Source organism: Agelaius tricolor, unplaced genomic scaffold (genome assembly GCF_023055355.1).
Source record: "Agelaius tricolor isolate 1412-34295 unplaced genomic scaffold, bAgeTri1.0.p SCAF_8, whole genome shotgun sequence".
Taxonomy (NCBI): domain Eukaryota; kingdom Metazoa; phylum Chordata; class Aves; order Passeriformes; family Icteridae; genus Agelaius; species Agelaius tricolor.
Window position 1 is genome coordinate 21,776,983 of NW_027269268.1, and position 12,612 is coordinate 21,789,594.

The 12,612-nt window shown below is 44.7% G+C and overlaps 2 protein-coding genes across 2 annotated transcripts in view; both read left to right on the top strand.

Moving 5' to 3' along the window:
* LRAT (lecithin retinol acyltransferase) lies at positions 1-11,443 on the top strand. The gene is made up of 2 exons (XM_071431930.1): positions 1-2,457; positions 2,922-11,443. The coding sequence occupies exons 1-2, from the start codon at positions 1,915-1,917 to the stop codon at positions 3,072-3,074; spliced, it is 696 nt and encodes a 231-aa protein (XP_071288031.1). The 5' UTR covers positions 1-1,914; the 3' UTR covers positions 3,075-11,443.
* RBM46 (RNA binding motif protein 46) overlaps positions 5,964-12,612 on the top strand; it is a 25,925-nt gene continuing 19,276 nt past the window's right edge. Inside the window, exon 1 of the mRNA XM_071431928.1 lies at positions 5,964-6,096. Coding sequence (XP_071288029.1) covers positions 6,006-6,096 — 91 coding nt within the window. The 5' untranslated portion in view covers positions 5,964-6,005. The remainder of the gene's footprint in view (positions 6,097-12,612) is intronic.

Genomic DNA, 12,612 nt, shown 5'->3' on the forward strand with positions numbered 1-12,612 from the left:
AATGTTTTTCAACAGCTGGATTTGAAAATACTCTGGGTTAATTATATAATTGTGTGTCTGGTGGCTAATCTGCAGGGTTCCTGTACAAGCATCATAAGCTACATCTAAAAGGTATTTTCTCTTTCGTAAGTGATGTGATTTGAAGTAGGGGACTTGAGAGGGGTAAGCCTCTGTTGCATAAAAATTTGGCTGAGACTCCAGAGAAAATCCCAAAGGCCTGATCACTCTGTTAGTAGTGCTGTGGCTGGCCTGTAATCAGCAAGTGAACAAGGGCTTGTGGGGAGGCTCTTTCTTTGCAGATGAAGCAAGGTGAGGATAGTCTTAGCTTCCCAGGAAGCTTCTCTCTGCTCCAAGCAGGAGGAAACAGAAGGGTACCAGCCATTGTCTTTTGTTGACAAGTAGTGTGGTAACCCCCTCCCCTGAAATATTTTCTTTACTGAGGAAGTGGGAAAACTTGCTTTTGGTTCATCAATAAACTTCTACGTTTTATGTTTACAAGATCCTGAACCTGGGCTCAGAATCTCTGACGGTAGAAGGCTCTCACCTGCTGGGTCCTTTGTATCCCCTTTGCCTTCCAAATCATACCAGAGTTGTTTGCTAATGGAAATAAAAGGGATAGTGAACATTTTCTCTTTTTTGCTGGTGTGACCAAAGGGATTCTACAGCTCTGGGGTGGTCTAGAGGTCTCATTCGTGTTCCATAGAGTTTGAAGTGACTGAGGAGAGAAAAATAACCTACTGTTTCAACGCGGTTTGCCTGTGGAGAGCTGCCAAGCTGTTACACACCATCGCTCCTCTTCCCGCTTGCCCATTTCGTATTTGGCATCCTGAGGTTGCAGTGTTTGCCCGAGTTTAAAGGAAGGTGCTCCACCAGTCTTCTCCAGCGTTCTTACACACATATCCTCTTTCCCTCTCCCTCCACCCGTTCCGCCTTTCTCAGAGGCGAAAGCTCCCCCCTGCAGCCGGAGCGACAGCGGCACGAACAAAGATCCATGGCAGCGAGCCGGGCCGCTGCGGCGGGGACTCGGTGAAAGGCTGCAGCCACGGCCGCCTCCCCTGCCACTCTCCGCGGCCTGTCATCTTCCAGGTAAAATGAATGTCTGTCCCATCCATCATCCCGCCCTCCCCGAGGGGGCGGGAACCTGCTTGGTCACTGAAACTTCCGAGCCCCGATCGGGCGGCATTGTTGACCTGACAGGGCTGCTCTTTTGTGCGCTCCGTTGCCAGGATTTAGCCATTTGCATAATGGATTAGCATGAAACTGAACGCACGGGAATGCCGCTCCGCCGTTTCCCACTCTTCCTTAGCTGGCGGACCTTTGGGGCGAGTTCATTTATAAATGTGACTTGTCGCTATCCCTCGGAGACCTGTTTCCTTTCAGGGAAGACAGACGCTCCCTCCCCTGTCCCGCCACCGTGCGAGCACCGTGGCAGCCCACCCGGCCCCCCCGATCCGATCCGCTCGCCGCTTGCCCCCCGCGACGGCCGGGGCGGGCACCCGGAGCCCCTCAGGTCCCGCCGGCGGGGGAAGGGGCACGGAGCGGCTGTGGCCCCAGGAGCCCTTCGCTGCTCTCCCCGGGGCGGGAGGAGGGCTTTACCCGCACTTTTCCCTGCACTTCTACCTGGGCAGCGCGGGCCGTAGACGGGGCGGAGCTGCGAGTGGCTCCAGGCTGCGGGCACCGCGCCATCCCCAGGGCCGAGCCGCCGCCGCGGCCGGACCGAGGGACGCCGGGCCGGCTGAGGGTGCCCGCCGCGCCCCCCAGTAAAGCCCGGCCGGTCCTCGGGGCGGGCGCTCCCCACACGCCCCTCACCCGGTGGGCCGGCCCGGGTGCCCGCCCCGCCCCGCCGGTAGCCTAGAAAAGCGAGGCCGGGGGGCCAGGAGCTGCTCGGAGACACCGAGGGTTTCCCCGCCGACCATGAAGAACCCCGTGCCACAGGCGGCCTCGCTGCTGCTGGAGAAGCTGATGCTCCTCGTCCACATCCGGCCATTGCCCGCGGGCTCCGGCGGGGAAACGCCACCGCCTGCACCCGGCTACTACGACACCAGCTGTTTCAAGCGAGGAGACCTGCTGGAGGTGCCCCGCACCCTCTTCATCCACTTCGGCATTTACCTGGGCGAGAACCGCGTCGCCCACTTGATGCCCGACATCCTGCCCTCCATCACCGGCGACCGTCGGCAGATCCAGCAGGTGGTGACCAACAAGCGGCTTATCCTGGGCGTCATCGCCAGGACGGCCAGCGTCCGGGTGGACACGGTGGAGGACTTCGCCTACGGCGGCAGCATCCTGGTCAACCACATGGACCGGCTCTTCGAGGACCAGGTGCTGGGCAGCGAGGAGGCGGCCCGCCGGGCGGAGAAGCTGGTGGGAGCCACGGCCTATAGCCTGCTCTGGAACAACTGCGAGCACTTCGTCACCTACTGTCGATACGGAGCCCCCGTCAGCTTCCAGACCGACAAGGTACGGCCCGGCCAGCGGCGGCGCTGCCCTTCCCCCGCGGCCCGGCTCCCCGCAGCCGGCCCGGCCGCCGCCGCGGGCCCCGGGCGGGGGTGCCGGTACCGCCCGCCGGCCCGGCCGCCGCTGATGCCGCTGTTCCCGCAGCGGGCAGTGCCGCCGGCGCGGAGCTGCTCGGGACGGCGGCGAGCCTGGCTTCAAGCGGCGAGGAAAGTGAAGCTGAATTAGTAGAACAATCAATACGCTTCTAAAATGCTCTGAAGCTACAGCCTCTAGCCGGAGCCACAGGCAGTACCGGGGGTGATGCTGGGGGTGATGCGGTGCCAGTCCAGCTCTTCCCCTCCCTCCGGGGAGCCTGTGTGAGAGCTGAGGCAGCAACCGCTGCTCTCTCCCGAGAGAGTGGGCATCGCCAGCTCTGCAGCCGAAGCTTTCCTCTTTAAATCTCATCTTTTGCATTTTTTTTTTTCCAGTTCTGTGAGACTGTGAAGATGATTATTCGGGACCAGAGGAGCGTCCTCGCGTCGGTGCTTGTGGGACTAGCGTCAATAGTCTGCCTAGGTGTGGCACCGTCCACCACACTCCCCACCATCTTCATTCCCTTCTTTCTGTGGATGGCTGGCTAAGAGCCTTCCTGGAGTCTTCCATCCAGCGTCTGTATATAGGATGTATACTACTGTATTTATGAAAGCACACATTACTCACTGGCATCATGTAAAGTTTCTTAACTTTGTGCACCATTTTAAAATGCAACTTTGTCTAGAACACAGTGCACAAGGCATAGCTTACTGTGTAAGCCAAATAACAGATTTCCTGAAAATCTTGGTATATTTTAACACATCTTTAAATCATGGAAAAAGTAGGGTTGCGATGCAGTTCTGCTCCTTATCATTAGCCAAAAATTATTCTAATAACATCCTTCATGTTCTTCAATTGTTTAGCTGGGTGCCATAACTATTAATAAAAATGGATGATGGAGTTCCACAAAGTGATGGAAATGGAGAACAAACTGCTTACCTCTTCCTTTTATAGATATAGTGTATATACAGAAATTACTCTCTCCATTCCTAAAATACTCCTTGGTGGAAATGCAAGTAAATTGACTCTTTTCTGAGAGCAAAGAAGAAAAACCAACCCTGAGCTGGGTGCTGCAGGAGCACATTTGGCCAGACCAGTTTCCCTTTTGGGAAATGTTCAGAAATCTGTCATTTGCATTAATTGTGTAAACACTTGCTACCTTATTGAGCAACTCTTTAATTGGGTTAGTGATAAGGAAAGATTGCAATTCCTCACCAGTTTCCTTGTGGCTAATATAAATGGCTACAGGAGCTATAGGGAGAAATCTGCTTGCTTTATGTCAACTAGTGATGTACAGATGTTGGGACATTTCCAGCATTCCTGGGCACATGGCAGAGAGGAGGAGGACAGGCACCAATTTAGTTCCTACCATTCCTCAGCAGTGGAACCTATGTAGGTGCTGTAAAGTATCAGGGATCATTTGGAGCAGTTTCTATGGTGGCTCTATTGTAATTTTGGATATTGCCTTAAAATACTTTCTCAGTGAAAGACAACATGTCTTCCTATACTCATCTCTTGTAAGTATTCACTTTCAAGCCAGTAGCTGGTGCTAGAAACATTTTATCTTCAATGCTGAGGCCTTTCAGTTTGTCAAGAATGTGTAAAGTTTAATTTGAAATCAAGTTCATGTAGGCAATTATTTAAATGCTAAAAACTTTTGCTATTTTTTTCTTAGTAAGGTCTTTTATGTATGCAGAGAAATTGTTCAGCTCCTGGAATGCCTGGTGTGCATATGTGTGTTTACTTGTTCACATGCTGTGATTGCCTTCCTTCCTAGTTAAAGGCCAATATGATGGTGTCTTCACTAAAGACTCAACCTCACATTTACTTCTACTAATGGTGTGCAATGTCCTGCCATCAGCTCTGTTACTGAAATGGCCACTTGCCCATTTTTAGAGAAATTCTTTTTAACTGTCCTACAAACCCCCTCCTCCTTCCCCTAGACCTTACAGAAGCTTGAAGGTTGGATTTTTAGAACTGAGAGTCTACTTAGCTACTCTCTAATTGTCATCTTCTGGCTGCCCCACCATAACCCACGAAGAATGTAAAGACAGGGGTGAAATTCCAGCTCATAGGAAAGAGCAGCGTGACTCCTGCTGCCATCAAATAGGGGATTTCAGCCCAGCTTTCACATGTTCAGTCAGCAGCCCAGCTCCAAGCAGCTGGATATCAATTACTGCTGCATCCTTGTAAACAACTTCTATTCTGCTTTGAAAGATTGCAATGCTCAGTGTAACTGTTTCTGGTAAACTTTTGAAATTAAGGTGTTTTTTAATTAACATGAGTTACTTTTTCATAGCACGTGCATTAGTAATATTTACATAAACTCCAATGTGGTTTTTTTTTTTACTTGCTGTGAATAAGGCATGAGCTGTAGTCATAACTGTAATTATATAAATTTTATTCATTTAAAAATGTCTACTGACCTCTTGAAATTGAGTATAATGCTGTAGCATTGCTCTAAGGTATCCCAGTAGGGCACTGAACAAGCCATTAACATGCAGTTACATGGTGTCTGATTACAGGTGAGCTTTTCTTTTACCTTTTATTTAATTGGGATTTATATGAATTCCAGTAATTCTTACGATCCACATATACAATAAACAACAGGGTCATGACCAGTAACCGAATCACACCATGGGACTCTTGGAAGGCAGAGAAATGTTCCTGCTCTAGCTTCGGTATCAAAGGACCTGTGCAGCTGCACTGCTAACACTGTGGAGCAAAAAGCATCCAGATTGACTAAATTGGGATTTTCATAGGTGTCTACAAAAGAAATGAAAGCAGTTCCTTGCAGGCTCTCAGGTGTATTAGTAGAGAATTTTCCTTCAGCATATAAAGTTTTAAACTTATGAAATGGTCTAGAATGACTTGCTGCATCCTTTCATCAAAGACAAGTAATAATGGCATAGGAGCAGAAATTCAGCTGCATGTTTAGGCATCTTTCCTACCAACTGTAGTTCTAGCAAAGATCTGGAAATTTTGTTAAAGTCAGGCACGAGTCAAATCAGTCATACTCTGAGGAGAAAAACAAGACTAGCAGGCATGAATTTTCGTGTTCAGCTCAGCGGGTGGTGTTTGTGCTCTGAAATATTTTGGTAAATGTCAGTGTCAACTTTTTTTTCTGTAATTACTTGAGTAAAAATAAGCACTAGCTGGAGCATTGCATTTCAGACTTGAGCTCAACTGTGATGCCATTGAAATGAAGGAGCTAGTTATAATAAGAAAAACACAGGAAACTGTGGAGCAGTTCAGCTGCTGGGGAAATGTGTGTGCTTAGAAGTGAAATTGTTCATTGGTAACTGTAAGTGATGGTGATGGGGAGTGTAAATCCAGAGCCACAGCTCATTATAGTGGAGACTGTTTTGAAAAGCTGTGTGGTTAAACCAGAATACGTAATGAAGGAGTGTAAGGAGTGAAGGAGTATTTCTGTGCCACTGGAAAAGGCAAGTAGTGAAGACATCAGGGTTAAAGGATAGATGTTTCACTTCAGGCTTTTCAAGGAAAACAAAATGAGTAAGGTTCAAAATGTTTTTAGAAAACCCTTGTTTAAAAGAAATGAACGAAAAGGTAAGTTACTAAGTTACATTAGAACATTGTGCTTTCTGGTTTTCTGTTTCATTTATTTTAGTTTGGAACATAAATGATTACTCATTCTGTGGTGAACAGTCATCTGCTGCTTGATTTCACTCTGCATTCTCCTGTGCTGAAGGAGAATGCTACATATAAATACCGTTGAGGCTTTTAATGAAAACAAAATCATAGTAATACTTGTTAAAGGCTGAGGGGGTAGGGAAGAGGGAATTAAACTTGTGTGTGACCTGACATCATCCAGACAGGTTTTAGAATGCAAAATGCAGCAACAAGAAACATCAGAACTGTGATCTAGAAATTATATGGTGCTGTATTACTGGGAGCATTTCCTCATTATGCTTTGTAATAGCTTTGGACTTGATTCACCTGAGTACTTAACTGTCATGAATGAGCTTTCCAATGAGAAGTGAAGATAGAAACGCTTAGAAGTTTTGAAGCTCTTTGCTGTAGTGCATTCCAGTTTCTTGTCAGCCTTACAAAAATCTTTCAGACCATTGTGCCGGTAGAATAAACAATCTCCTCTCCTGCAGGAATGGAACACTAAAAGTATTTGAAAGCTTTTAAAGGCATAATTTCTTTTAAAAAATTATTCTGGTATGTTCTGTGATTTAGCTTCAGTTCTGAAGCCAAGAAAACATTTAGGATATGGTCCTGAGCTCAGAGACTGTGGGAGAAGGGGGGCAAGTTGGGAGACCCCAAGGAGGCTTAAGTCAGAATTACATTGATTCCAGTACCACAGTTCTGTCCATCACAAAACTGGGGATTTGGAGTTACTGTTTCTGTGTCTCACAGGGTAGAAAACTTTCTGTTAGGCTTTCTGTAGTGTTTTTAAGGTTTCCCTTTAAATAAGAGAACTTTGTTTAGCTGTGTAGCTTTGTTTCAGAAGTTGGCTCTTCTGTATTGTATGTCTGTAAACTGCAAAACTGTTGGTGACTGCTCTGTGCTAGTGTGATTTGGAGCAAATCAGCTGCACAGTCCCCTACAACTATATCACAACACCTACAACTTGGTGCTTGGTCTGATCAAAGCAGTGGGAATGTGACAGGCAGATAATGCACGTTTATTTTACTTGCAAGGGCAGGCCATATTAAGTGTGGTGAATGCAGAAGTGTGTGCCTGAAGACTCAGATGCAGGAAACAGTGTTGTGTCTGCCTTCCTGTACTCAGCTGGAGTTTAGAAGGTTTGCACGGGGTTTGCATGGTAGAACAGAGATTGAAAGGATTAACTTACCTTCCCTTAAATTGAAGTATGCCATCAATGCCACAGGCTGTAATCTAACCTAGTAAATAAAATGGGTGGTAGTCCGTCTTCTGACTATGTGGTGGTGCACTGTGACTCGTGTGTGTAGCTGAACTACTCCACTGTTTCACCTCTACTGGCTGTGAGTGGCCCTCCCTGGCCTGCCTTGACCTAAGGCATGCCCCAAGAAAGCACCAGCTGCCAAGTGCTGCAACTGGAATCATGCAAACATGGATGACCATGTACAAATGTGCAAACCTATTTTACAATCTTGTTTAGCTGATAACCCTGGCCAGAATTTTAAGGTAGGCATCCCCATTTGCTACCCTAAACCTTTAGCCCTTTCCTGACTGAGCAGCAAACAACAAACTTTGAATGCAAACAGCAATACCAATTTACAAAGAGTGGAAAAAAAAAGTGATGGTTACAGCATTTCTGGGGATTTGGGAGACTTGTTCCTAGGACCTTCTCAGTCCATCCTTCAGGAGTTCACAAGACTTTGGATATGGCTATGGAGTGGCTACCCTTCACTTTTTTAAATTTTTGGTCTTATCGTTAGAACAGTGATTACTGATTTTTTTTCTTTTTTTAATCAACTCAGGCAACACCTGTGACTTTGAGTTAGAAGGGCAAAATGGTTCTTTGTCCACTCTGTGTTGGAACAGGCTCCTTTGGAATCTCCAAAGGAGATCTTCTCTATTGACCCCTGTGACATTCAGAATGGGAAACAGATCTCTAGATGCAGTCAGAAACTGCTAAGACTGGGACATTTCTGGAAGTCATTCATAAAATTTTCAGGTAAAAATAAGGGAGAGACTATTATGTTAGATCAGAGGTCTGCTGCTTTACTTTCATTGTAACAAATCCTCTTAATTAAAGCAGGTAACCTGCTGTATCTCCCAAACTATTGGCTACAGTGCCTCTTTTTTAACCCTTTCCCATTTCTATAACCATGAAAATAATCATCTCTCTGATTTCTGGCTGCTTCCAGGACCTGGTTGATATTTGCATAAAGTTGTAGGTTTTTTTGCATTGGACATACCTAATAAATAAAATACATGGTTCATCCCCACAAGGCATTTTCTCTGCTTGTGAAACCAGAATTCTGTGAGGCTAAGAAGGCATACTATAGTATGGAATTAAGAATACGTTCAAATGAAAGGTAATGCTCTGCTTAACTTGCCAAGCCACCTTCTGCTTGTGCATAGGCTGAGATTTGCACCCATGTTTCTTGTAGTTTTGCAAAAAGTACCTGCACGATGCCATTTAGTACTGCACATAAACAGAGGGAGGGGTGGGTCTGCTACTACTACATGGAAGGAAAAAAATAGTAATTAGTTCTAATCCAAAGTGAAGAAATGTGGATGTGAAGATAATGAGGAGTTTCCCAGACTCCTGCTGGAAATATTAGGGTTAGATATTAAACAGAGTAACTTGCCATTTATATTTGCAGACTGGATTGTAGGTAGCTCCAAGTAAATATTAAGGAGAAGGGAGGCACCTGGTTTCAACTGCTTCATTTAGTGTCTAAATGATAATGCACTGTGTACATAGCCTGGAGCCAAGGATGACTTGGTTGCTTCCAGAACCAGAAACAGCATGGCTGTGAAAAAAGGAACAGTGCATTTAGCCCTAGGGGGAGGCAACTGTTCAGTACAGCACCATCTATTCCTCCTCTGTCTCTTTTGGAGCCTGAGCAGATAATGTTTCATGACCCTGTCCTGTATTGCAGTCATACCTGCTCACCTGAAGCAAGAGATCTGAATCATGCAGATACACTTCAGACTGTTTCAATTCCATCCCAAGCCTCATTTTATTCCTGGGTGAAAACAGGTTGCAGCTCTGACAGTATCTCAGGAGTCCCTTTCAAAGTATTTCAAATTTTGGAAGAGGAGCCTGAAGGTCTCACTTAGGGCTGCAGATCATCTCAGACTATGAAGTATGTAAGGTTGAAATGGCCTGAAGTATACATGAAGATGTAGCCTATGATACCCATAGTCATGTTACTACATCCCATTACTCATCTTCTCATCAACCTTGAGAAGCAGACAAACCTCAGCTCCTCTGGAAATCCAAATGTGTAATAAACTAGGACATGACCTTGACAAATAGGTAAAAACATTTCTTCATCCAGTACATCAGTCATTTATCAGGGATGACTGCATGGTAAAGACAGGTGTTTGTGTTCTTTTAGTTACTACTCCCAGTTTCTGGCAGCAAGTAGGTTTGGTTGCACTGTATGCAAGAAAGAGCTGCTCCAGTGTACAAGTAACTATTTTAGAATGACAATTTCATCAGGTATTGACAGACAGGGTGTAGACACGGTATAATGTCTTTTCAAAAATTTGCCTGGAGAAAGCAGTAATTCTGCTTGGCTGATAAACTGAAATTCCAGCAAGGAACAGAGCATTTCTATTTCTGATGTCTTTGAGCAATTCCAGTAACTAATACTGTCAAAGCATTGAGAACTGCACAGGCAATAGAGCTGATGCATAGTCATGAAATGTGTTTCAAAATTATAATGAGGTTTTTATGACTTGCAAAGAGATTTTTACTAGCAAGCTGAAAATATCCACCCAAACCAGTTACAGAAGTTACTTTCCCTCAGTAATTTTCTAGTTTGCATTTTTCATTTTGTGGAATGTTTGCATTGAAAGTTCTCTAACAGACAGTACTTAATGCTGCAATTAAATACAAATCTGTGCTTGCAACAGTCTGTTCTTATGGGAAAGACAGTGGATTGTGACATTAATTGTGAGCTCAGTATATAAGTGAGCAGGAAGGGAACATGGGGTGTGAGCAATATATCTATTTATACAAAAAATATTTGACCCTAATTAAAAAAATCATGAGAGAAATTTCTTTAAAAAAAGTTGCATAATTAGGACTGCACAGTTAAAAGTTATAGCATTACATTTATAATTAAGTAGTACTACAGGCTTACTACAACAGCATCACTGGGTTATGTTTCCTCCAGCTAAAACCAATAGGAGCTTTGTTACTGTCTTCATAGAGAGCAAAATTAAATATGAAATATTGCCACCAATTCCCTGACTTCTTCAAAATCTGTGAAAATTTAATATTGATGGTAAGAAATGAACCCCTAGTAATAATGAACTTTACATAGAATTATGATTCGAAGCATCCTACACATCAAAACTTTGCAGGTTTGTTTTTTTTTCTTTGTAGTTTTTCAAATCTTTACAGGCAGCTGTCTACAGATGGTTTTGCACTGTCACCATTGTTTCAACCAAATTTTCTGTTGGTCTAGGCAATGCACCCTTCATGTGGCTCCTGAGATTTTTTTTTCTGTGAGCAAATCTACTCCCATTATTATTTAGGAAAACTGGACTTTCAATCCAGAGCTGCAGCAAGACAAGCAGACACTGTTAACAACTTTACTACCTTTGAGCACCTCGAGTTTATAGATGAGGGCCAGATTTTTACTCTCAGAGGAAACTGGGAATGATCTTGGCAACATGTGGAAGTCAGTTCAGCAAAGCATCATTCTCCACAGATGAGTAACAGTGAACACTTGAGGACAGGGTACAGGTACAGATGGATTCTTGATATTTTCTCAGAAGTTTACAATTCACAAACTTCCAGCTTTAGAGCTTGCATTCATTTCATCGTGTTTAATACTCTTACCCTGTGTGAATGTACCTTACTTCATTTTTAGTTTATCAGCCTGACCTTTGAAAGGCTCTATGATATGACAAATTATGATATATGAAAAAGCACTTTTTAAAAAAATTTGTTGTCCCTCCTCTTCTTGTACTACAGGGAACAATAAATAATCATTTGCAGTACTTTTTTTCCACTTACAGTCTTACAGCTCAGATATTCCTGATGTGAAAATCAGAGTTTTTCCTGTTTCCATAAAGTTGTACTTTGGGAAACAGCTCTTTTGGCACCATCTTTCTAGTACCATGGCTGCCCTCCAAAATTTACTACCCATTACACTTCTTAGTCCAACAGTATCATCCTGGATCTTTAGAGTTGAACACACACATCCTTCAGTCATTAATTGGAATTTACTCATCTGTGCTAAAGTACCTTTTATTGTATTCTCAGTTTAGAACTAATGGGAGGCTCTGTTCTTTTAAAAAAAGAACTAGCCTACTTTGAAAACTGCTCTATCACTTTTGTGTTGAATATTGCTACAACCTTTTTTTTTCCTATAGCCTAGTTCCTCAAAAGACCTTTTCTTTACCTTTCAGTTCTATCTCTGTCAAATGCCTAGCTTTTAATATATTTAAAAAAAGTTTTTAAAAAAAATTGTTATTATTAGCTTTTATGTTAGCGAGGTGATCCTCTGAATCTATTTTCACCGGTGTCCTTGGGGTTTTCTACATAATTAGCTTGTGTTCTTTGTCTGGCTATGAGACAGACTTTTTGAAGCGTGGCACTTGTAGTATTATTAGAGAGTGTCCAAAGAAGGGCCAGGAAGATGGTGAAGGATCTGGAGGGGAAGTCATATAAGGAGTGGCTGAGGTCACTTAGGCTGGCCTAGAGAGAAGACTGAGGGGAGACCTCATTGTGATCTACAGCTTCATTGTGAGTGGTCAAGGTGGGGCAGACACTGATCTCTCATCTGTGGTGACCAGTGAGGTGACCTCTGAGGGAATGGCCTGAAGCTGTGTCAGGGGAGGTTTGGGTTGGGTATTAGGAAAAGGCTCTTCACCCAGAGGGTGTTTGGGCACTGGAACAGCTCCCCAGGGAAGTCGTCACAGCACCAAACCTGGCAGAGTTCAAGAAGCGTTTGGACAATGCTCTCAGGCACAGGGTGTGACTCTTGGGGTGTGTTGTGCAGAGCCAGGAGTTGAAATCAATGATCCTTGTGGGTCCCTTCCAACTCAGGATTCTCTGTGATTCTATGAAGTCTTTGCCTTTGCTTGCCCCAGCTCATTGCCTTGCCTGCCTTAGCCGGGCCAGAGGTGCAGTGAGGCAGGCAGCATCTCCCCAGCGTCCAGTGTGGAGACAAGCGTTGAAAAATGACAAATTGATCACCACCAACTTGAAGAGGTGTGAAGAGAGTTGCAGCATCTCCCGGCTGCCAGGAAAAGAGGAGTGGAGCTCCTCCAAAAGGACAACTGCCGTGGCTGACCAAGCGCCTTTTAAGATAACATACTCCCACCTAGTGGCTCTCTTAAGGGTCAGGAAAATGCACCGTCTCCAGCAAATTGAGACGTTAAACTGTGGAACCCGCATTTAAAGAACGAGTAAGCAAGATATTTACTAAGTCGATATAA

Bases quoted from the DNA above. Each gene is read 5' to 3' on its own strand.
- LRAT (XM_071431930.1), top strand. From the start codon at position 1,915: ATGAAGAACCCCGTGCCACAGGCGGCCTCGCTGCTGCTGGAGAAGCTG. The intron at 2,458-2,921 runs GTACGGCCCGGC...TTTTTTTTCCAG, and splicing joins TCAGCTTCCAGACCGACAAG to TTCTGTGAGACTGTGAAGAT.